The sequence below is a fragment of the Elephantulus edwardii genome, unplaced genomic scaffold (genome assembly GCF_000299155.1).
Source record: "Elephantulus edwardii isolate Elephantulus edwardi_28Jun2011 unplaced genomic scaffold, EleEdw1.0 scaffold00271, whole genome shotgun sequence".
NCBI lineage: Eukaryota > Metazoa > Chordata > Mammalia > Macroscelidea > Macroscelididae > Elephantulus > Elephantulus edwardii.
The window spans coordinates 2,096,005-2,105,611 of record NW_006400021.1 but is presented as its reverse complement, the minus strand read 5'-3'; the positions used below and the strand labels follow the sequence as shown (position 1 = coordinate 2,105,611).

The window sequence follows — 9,607 nt, the reverse complement described above, 5'->3', positions numbered from 1 at the left end:
TACTCACTTCAAAGTCTGCATAGCCATGCTTAAGGAATTATAAAGAGATGGTTCTCCATGGCAGGTCATATCAACAGCTTTCTTTAAAGATGTTATATGTTTCCTTGGATTTCCTAGGATAGAAATAGAGTAACTTACTTTTCATAAAATGTAATATATACATTATAGAAATTTATGTCTCTTTAGATTTCAAGATCTACAACATTAAGGCACAAAATTACTTTGATTTATACTACTTGCAAGTTATACTTTATAAAAAATACTAATATCTTTTTCTCTGAAAAAATAAAAGTAGTAGTCTACTTTTTTTTTGGTATCTAGTTGCACAGTGTTAAATATTTTACTTTTGTTATTTCATTATTCTTACTGTGTGGAGTTGAAATCAACTCAACGTTGAACTTCCATTGAGTTTCCAAGGCTGTAAATTGCACAGGAGGAGAGTGCACATCTTTGTCCTTCAGAGCTGCTGGTCATTCTAAAAGGTCCAAGAGGCTCGGGTTGTGGATTGGCAGTGCAGGTCCCTACAGACTACACCACCACTGTTACTAAACAAGAAAAATTCTCTTCCATTGATAGTGTTTCCGAGGCTGTAAAGCTTTACAGGAGGACACGGTCTCATTTTTCTCCCATAGAGCAGCTAGTGGTTTGGAACCCTTAGTTAACAGTCCAATAAATAAGACATCATGTTACCTGTGCTTCTTGCATCATCTCTAATAGATTTTCATACTTAAACATTTCTGAAATCCAAATGCATCTAATGATCAAGCTCTACCTAGATAGTATTAGTGACTCACGTGCAAATGTGTCACTTCAAATGCATAATGTACATACATTGCTGATGCTATTTATGTTGTGTAAATGCCATTTAAAATGTTTTTTAAGAGTTATTAATACAAAATGTTCTATCTGCGTGTAGACAGACATAGAATACAGGTGTAAATATGTTATTAGCAAAGAAAATATGCACTGATAGAAGAGTGTCTGCAAGTTTCATACTTTCCTAATGGGATGAAGAGAGGGACATGAATTTTCGAGACCTAAGGGAGAATTCACAAATGTTTACAAAGTTGTGTTATCTTCTGTCAATGCATTTGAAAAGACTGTCTACTTTATGCCAAAAATATACAAAAGCAGGCAGGAGAACCTATCAAATTTCTAAAATTTGACAAATACTAGAGCACCTGGAAATTGGTATGAATAATCACACATTTGACATCATGTGAAATTTTAACTGGCAATGTTTTCCCTTCTTGATGGTTCATAAAATAAAGATTTTTCTCTTCTAGAATTTGATATCCAAAGAACCTTTTTCTCCTATTCCAAAATCATCTTCATATTAATTAATAATTGACTTTTCATTAAATTGGTTTATCATATTGTATAATTAATAAAATTATTGTTGACCAAGTTATTTTCAATTTTTCACTACCAGAGTGCTTCAAATACTATCCCTATATCCTTCTCATTGCTGTCAAGTCAGTTTTGACTCATGACTGATTCTCAACAAGTTTCCAAGGTTATAAATCACATTAGAGGAAACTGTCCATCTTTTTCCCACAGAGCAGCTCATAGATTCACGACGTCAGAGAAGCTTGGTCTTTATGTTAGCATTGCAACTCTCTATGGATTACTCTACCAGAGTTTCTTTATATTCTTGTACATTGTTGTTCTGTGTTGTCAAGTTGACTTCAACTCATAGCAATCCTATAAACAATAGATCTAAACCCTACCCTCTCCTGTGTCATCCTCATACTATCTCCAACACATCTGAGCCAACTGCTACAGTTACTGCATCAACCCATCTTTTGAAGGTCTACTTCTCTTCCACTGACTCTCCATCTTTCTAAGCATGATGTAGATTTCGAAGGACTGGTCCTTCTTAATAATAAGCTCGAAGTATACAAAATTTGAGTTTCACCGTTCTTGCCTCCAAGTAGCACCCTGGTTTCATTTCCTCCAGGACAGACTTGTTTGTTTTCTTGGCAGTTCATGAGATACTCAATATTCTTCTACCACATTTCAAATCAAAGTCAGGAATTCCTCTTCTGTCATCCATAGTCACTGTTCAACTTTCAGATGTTCTCAGCAAGCAACTGAGACCATGATTTTGATCAGATGCACCTTAATCTTTAAACTGAGATCATTTCTCTTTAGCAGATTTTTCCCAATGTGGCATATCTTCATTTCTTGACTGCTGGTGCAAAGAGTGTTGACTGTGGATTCAAGTAAGATGTAATTATTGGCAATTTCAGTTATTCTGCAGCAAACACTTCAAGTCTTCCTCACTTTCACTGAGCATGTGTATGTAATTTTCATAATGCAGGTTTTGGGTGAGTCTTCTGATCCTGTTGCCATGTGAGTCTATTTCTTCTTTCATAACATTTCCTACTTTTATTTTTTTTAATATTTCCTACTTTTAAGGGACAATATTTACTACTCTTTCTTTTTCCCTTAAAAAAAGAAAAAGTAAACTCATTTATTTATAAGACTGGTATTGTGAGTGTATTTCCCCCCCCATGGTTCATTAAGTAATATATTGCCTTTAAAACTCTATTTTGCCATTTCAGAATAATAAAATTATACGAAGTTAGTCTGTTTCTTTGACCACTTCTTTAGCTTTCTGTCCTTCTGTTTTATTCTGGAATAAATTGTCTTCTTTGCCTATCCATCTACTTTTTAAGCTTCCCAGTATCGTGTGCCATAATTAAGTATTTTAGATTTCTTGGGATCACAAAATGTTAGATGCAAAATGTCCCTCAAGAAGTCCAACTCTGTCCTTATTACTGGGGTAAGACTACATTGATCTTAAATAAATATATTTATATTCACTATAAAACAATGCAGTACTGTGCAGAACTTAATTTAAAATAGCTAGAATCCAGAGTGTAATGAAGGGTTTCTTTAGAAGTTGTTTAACAATGTTTAGAAGAAAGTTGTCTTTTTACTTAGTAAGGAGCAGACATATTAACAGGGTTACAAGGTTAGGTAAATAAAGCAAACTCCTATGTCCTTATGTCTACTATCTAATACAGGTCATTTTATGCACACCCATATATGTATAACAAGGAGTTCTGGAGGAGCAGTCTGCAGGAAGCTGTGCTGATGACTCAAAGGTGGTGCTTCTCATTCACCAGTAGCCCCGAGGGAGAAAGATGGGCCACCCTCCTCACATGCGAGTTAAAGCCTCTGAAAACCCACTGGAGGGTCTGCTATGAGTTAGTTCCAACTTAATAGCAATAATACAATGCAAAGGTATAAAAAACCCATACCTGAGAGTTCAGTCAGTTTTTCAGCTCTTTTACTCTTAGTTACAATTATTCCAATCTAAAAATAAAACAAAAAATAATTTACTGTTAATTTAAGAGAATCCATTATTATGCTTTAAGAAGAGTCAGCATCCTGTGGGTGCAGTTATGCTTGCTTTTAATAGACAAGTCTTGCATTCCTTTGTGAACTTTGAGGCAATTAAACTTAACTCATGCGACCCCCAGGCCTGGTTTTAATTGTTTTTGGTGAAGAGAGGTAACTAGTGGTTGCTGTGATGCTCAACACTGTGACACTGATGTGTCAAGTGTGAGAATGGTTATCCATGGTGGACAGTGTTTGGTGGAGCTCCCTGATTAAAACAACCTTGGAAGCAGGAGTGGCATCCACTTCTGAAATAGCTTGTCTCTATGAATGTGGAGAAATGATGAAAGTTATACAAGTATTCAGGTCTTTCGTTCACATGGTTGCTATGAGTTGTCTACGACTCTAAAGAACTTAACAAAAGCAACAATAATAGATAAGAAACTGACTCATAACTGACCCTCCACCAGGTCTGTCGGGATTTGAATTGCCAGATAGGGTGCTGTATTCGGGTTAACAGTTGTTATATACTGCGCCACCAAAGCTCCCTACCTGGTGCCTTCACAAGGTGTTTTGTGATATCAAATTGTAACACTCTTTGTAAAACTAATTTTTTTTTTCCTGGTTTTAACAGAGTAAGGATTTTGTTCTTTGTAAATCTCAAATCCTCTATGAATATCTTACAATTTGGAAATAGGCTTTTCTCCTTATCTCTTAATAAGCATATGTCAGTATACAATGCATTTTAAACCAATAACCTAAAATGGCAACAAACTATCAAAAATAAATTTTTGTTTGTAAAATATACACAAAGAATTAACATTAACTAATTATTACAAAGAAGGGAACAGATCTAGCTATGAGCTCACTATAATTGCTTTCAATTTTAGAGTTACTCTGCTTTCCACTCTCAATTTAAATAGTTTACTAATTCAAACAAATTACATTTTGCAACAATATCATGAATCGAATTCTAAATTCTATCACTATGTACGCACATACCTGACTGATAGGATTTTGGTCAAAATATTCCTCTACAAAATACTCCAACAACTTTAAAGTACATGTCATCTCCACCCTTCAAAATCATTCACTATTCAGTCAGTTTTTCAGCTCTTTTACTCTTAGTTACAATTATTCCAATCTGACTGATAGGATTTTGGTCAAAATATTCCTCTACAAAATACTCCAACAACTGTTGAAAGAAAAGTAAGAGTGGTAAAAGCAAAATACAACCATATAGAATATTTTCATTGAATATTTTGTGAAACTGAGTTTTTAAGCAATTCTTTCCATGATTTTTCAACTTCTAGTGGATTTTTTCCCCCAAAGTTTACTAGTGGAAATATAAATCACCTAGTTAAAAAGAAAAACCCAAAACTTGATTTTAAAGGATAAGATGGATCTGACTTAAAAGAAAAATCTATTTGGATACATCAGATGGAAATAATTTAACAAAGGAACAGGTCCAGTGAAGAATGTTGCTGTTATGTGCCAATAAACTGCCTACAAATCACAGTGACCTGATGAACAACAGATGTAAACCCTGCCTTATCCTGCTCCAACAACTCACATGGTCTCCAGAATGCCCATATTTACAGTCACTGTGACTGTCACCATCAATCCAATTAAGACAGAGGCAGCTAAATGAGCAGAATTGAGAAAGATGTTTTTTCAAATTTTTATACTATTTATATAAGGACCAGCACCGCAGCTCAAAGGCATCAGTTCTTTTTCTGTCATCCTTATTCACTATCCAGCTCTCAGATGTATAACAAGTAATCAGAAAGATTATGGCCTAAGAGGCACCCTACTCTTCAAACTGATATTACGACTCTTCAATAATTTGGAAAGGTTCCTAACTGCATATTTTCCCAGTGCAATGAGTCTCCCTTATTTCCTGACTGCTCATACCATGGGTGTTAATTGTAGAGCCAAGCAAGATGAAGCTGTTGACAGTTTCAATCTCATCTCCACCCATCAGGACACTGCCTATCAGTCCAGTGTTAAGAATCTTTGTTTTCTTGAGATTGAGACACAACCCATACTGAAGGCTGTATTCCTTGATCTTCTGCAATAGTGCTTCAAGTCCTCTTCACTTTCAGCAAGCAAGGTTGTGTCATCCACATAACACAGGTTATTGGTGAGTCTCCCTCCAATCCTGATGCCACACTTCTCTTCATAGAGATCCAACTTCTTGGAGAATTTGTTCAGCATACAGACTGAATAGGTTTGGAGACAGAATACAACCCTGACACACTCCCTTCCCAATTCCAAACCATGCAGTGCTCCACTGCTCTGTTCACACAGCAGTGAACATCCCAAGGATGACCAAGAGAACAGATATATCTTTGAAATGGTGCAGCCAGAGTGCTCTTTGGAGGCAATAATGATGAGGCTCTAACTCACATACTTTATGGATATGTTGCTTAGAGAAGGACATGAGGCTGGGAAGGGTGAAGAGTTGGCAAATGAGAGGAAGACCTCCAACCAGGTGGATTGACACAGTGACTACTTCAGTGGGCTTTTGTATGTCAGTAAGTGTGAGGATGGCACAGCATTGAAGAAGGTTCAGATCTTTTGTTCATAGGTTCTCTATGCATTGTGCTTGACTCGATAGCACCTAACAACAAAAACAATAATGTAAGGACCACTTTGAAAAACAAGCTTATTTTCTCCAATTGGCTTCAATGAATTACTGTAGTGAACCACGTGCTATGTTGGCTCACAGAAAGCTTTCTAAACAAATTTTTGATACTAAAACAGCTTCCTCTCACATCAGCCAAAAGACTACTCCAAGCTATGAAGAGGCAGTTGTGTGAACTTGAGTTTCTTGGGATAAATCTCTAAGTCAACATATTTCCTCTGTGCAAGGAGATGAGCTAAGAGGGGCATGTTCTAGCTCCCAAAGAAAAAGTTAATGAGCAACAAGCTTGCATCACCATCTTTGTGAGCTAACTCTTGCAAAGAACTACATCCTTAAACCACAGGGACTTTCCAACCTGCCACAGGTGGCCTCGGCTATCTTGTGCATGCGGTGTTTCCTCTGATCACAGGACCTCACATGTGGAAACACTGCAGTATTCCATGTAGTAGCTTCTCTGGCATTATTGGCTGTCAATGCTGCTTCTTTCTTTAATTCTTTTTTTATTATTCATTTCAATGAAAATTTAGAGACTTTGGATTTCCATTCATTCGTTGTTGCACTTTTCTCCCCTCCCAACCCTCCCCCCTAGGACACTACCCTCTTGGAAAAGTAAAAGAAAAAGTCTTTCATTGTTTTACAATCCCTCCCCCAGGTCCACTCCACCATGCAGCCTTCGCTCTAGACTCCTGTCATGACAAAAATACCTAATCACATATCCCTTTTAAACCGTTTTCTCCCTCATCTGTTTCAATGCAGTATACATTATTGAACCCATCTTTCTCCCCCCAACCCCAAGGTCAGTCCTGTTTTACAACAGTGGCACCATGCAGTATTTGTCTTTTTGTGACTGAGACACTTCACTCAGCATGTCCTCTAGGGTCACCCATTTTGAAAAATATTGCATGAGTTCCTTGTTTTTCAATGCAGCATAGTATTCCATTATGTGAATATACCACAGCTTCTCTATCCATTCGTTTGCTGATGGGCACTTAGGTTGTTTCCAACTCCTTGCTACTGTGAACAAAGCCACGATAAACAGGGGTGTGCATATATCTGCTTGGATGTCAGTTACAGTCTCTTTGGGGTATATTCCCAGTAGTGGAATTGCTGGGTCAAATGGTATCTCTATTTGCAACTTTTTGAAAAAGCTCCATACCGCTTTCCACAGTGGTTGCATCATTTTACACTCCCACCAACAGTGAATACGGGTTCCAGTTTCTCCACAACCTTGCCCGCATTTGTTGCTTGCTGTTCTGTTAAATCTTGCTATTTTGACTGGGGTGAGATGATATATCATAGTTGCTTTAATGTGCATCTACCTTAGAGCTAGGGAGTTTGAGCATTTCTTCATGTGCTTGTAGCCATCTGAATGTGTTCTTTAGTGAAATGCTTCTTCTCTGAGCACATAGTAATCACTCACTTCGTTGGCAGGAAGTAGGCATGCTTCTTAGCTAAAGGCACAAGGACCTGGTAGAAGTGGCCACTTTTGAGGATGGGTAGCAGCCCCACCAGAGAGGCTCACAGTTTTTCAGAGCCTGGTGGAAGATGGTGTAGGGCTGCACTTGAAGGCTGCCAGCTTCTCTACAGAAGCATCACGGTATTCTCTGACTAGTTCCTTTTTACCTCTTTCAAAGTTTATATGACGGGGAATTTGGCCAGCATTTTGTTTCCTCCTTTCATCGTCATGTTGGTAAATTTACTGACCATCAAGCACAGAGCTTGTTTTGCTCGCTTGGGCAGCTTTCTCCGCATTTGGTATAAATAAAAATGATTTTACTATACCTTTAAAGTACATGTCAGTCTATTGGGCTTTAAATCTTGGTCTTCCATTGTTCTTGATCCATCTACTACCACATAAAGGTGGCGCATCTATCAAAAAAAAATTATATAAGGGCAATTTTCAAATACATTCTGATAAAAAATTAAAACAACATTTTAATTCTCTTTAATCTACATATACACTTTAAGTAGTCTTTTAAACTGTTTGTTATTTTACTATTGCTTATTCTACTAAGCAATGATGTTTTTCTACTCTAACTAGTTCTATACCAGTGAGGGGAAAAAAAAAACATACCATTCCAAGTCGAACTTGTCCATGGTGCTCAAACACTCTGTTAAAATGATGCAAAAATTTTAATTAAATATCATTTACTACTCTAAAAATCAGTAAAACCTTCCAACTAATCCACATTATCTAACACAACTATAAGTATTTAAAATTACTGAAATATGAACACCACATAATCATAGACATTTTGAACCACCTCCTGAAGACCTAGTTCCCTGCTGAACCAATGCAGGTCCCTGGGTCTCACTCTATTTAAAAGGCCAGGTTTCCTCAATACAACTGAAACTAATTACTGCAGAGTTGGTATAAGTGGAGAGAAAAATGTAAAGAAATGTATTTTACCTTCTGTAAAACTCTTATGAAAACAAACATACCTTTTTCTCTTGGCTTTGAAGAGAATGTCTTCTATCGTAGGTTTAAGGGATCCAGATTCATCTTCTTTAAGAATCTCCCTAAGAAGGAAATGAAATATGTAGTTAACTGCCTGCATGAACACCTGCCCTTTTTTGCCCAGAGACCAAAACTGGACATTTTGATTAAAGATTCCACACCAAAAGGGAGAAAATACAGCACACAATTTCACATTTTCATAGAACGTAGACTCTTTTGAGCCATGGAGGTTGGATGGACTTCTGAAACTATTGTCCTGAGATAAACTTTATCCTAAAATTATACCCAGAAACTCTTCTTTTAAAAAAAGTTTAACACGTTGCCGCTCACTTTTAAATTGACGACTGTGCTTAGAAACACATTTTTTTGATGTATTATTGAATAATTAACAAAAAAATGCATTAGCACACTTCGTATGAATGATGTCCCTCTTTTCATTAATTAAAATGTACAGGATGGCTAAAGCTGTCATTTGTGGCAACGTGTTAACTAGCACAGAATGTGACCATCAACACTGAGTTTTCAAGGTCTACCTTCATGGAATAAAACTGATGACAGCGACTGATTAGATATAAAACTTAAAATAGCAGTGCTTTTATGTTAAAGAGGTGAAAATATTTGAAAGTTGGTTATGGTGATAGTAATTTAAAAAATTTCAGTAAATTAAAAAAAAAATCATTGAGTTAGAGATTAGGATTGGGTGAATTATAAAATATGTAAAATATACCTCAGTAAGCTCTTAGGGGGAAATAGGAACACCTAAACTGGAGGGTAAGGAAACAATCAAGTGCTTACCATGTTCTTTCATAACCTCCTTCCCATCGCTTTGTTCGCTCAGGTTCATCATCCATTTTATTTCCTTGAAATGTACTGTATAACTCAATATCCTGTAAAAATCATTAGACTGTGAACATTCTGACCATGTGTGCTACCAGGTACACTAATTAAATATGCTATTTAAAAGGACAAAAATGGAAACTTTCTCAATTGAGGATGATGATTATAATGGAGAGAGTACAAGATAACTTTTTACCTCAGCAAGGGTCTAAATTTTTCCAAAAAATAAAATTTTTAAGTGGAATGTATTATTTGGGGATATGCTTATGAGTTATACTTTTTTAAAAGATAGTTACAAAATTAAATATATAATTAAG

At 36.3% G+C, this 9,607-nt stretch overlaps 1 protein-coding gene across 1 annotated transcript in view; it reads right to left on the bottom strand.

Moving 5' to 3' along the window:
- Positions 1–9,304, bottom strand: part of LOC102853841 (general transcription factor IIH subunit 2-like) — a 24,383-nt gene extending 15,079 nt beyond the window's left edge. The window contains exons 1-7 of the mRNA XM_006900045.1: positions 9,249–9,304; positions 8,438–8,515; positions 8,070–8,106; positions 7,778–7,864; positions 4,351–4,401; positions 3,270–3,324; positions 8–113 (exon numbers count right to left, since the gene is read on the bottom strand). Of these exons, the coding sequence (XP_006900107.1) occupies positions 8–113; positions 3,270–3,324; positions 4,351–4,401; positions 7,778–7,864; positions 8,070–8,106; positions 8,438–8,515; positions 9,249–9,304 (470 nt within the window). The remainder of the gene's footprint in view (positions 1–7; positions 114–3,269; positions 3,325–4,350; positions 4,402–7,777; positions 7,865–8,069; positions 8,107–8,437; positions 8,516–9,248) is intronic.
- Positions 9,305–9,607: the final 303 nt, after the last annotated feature.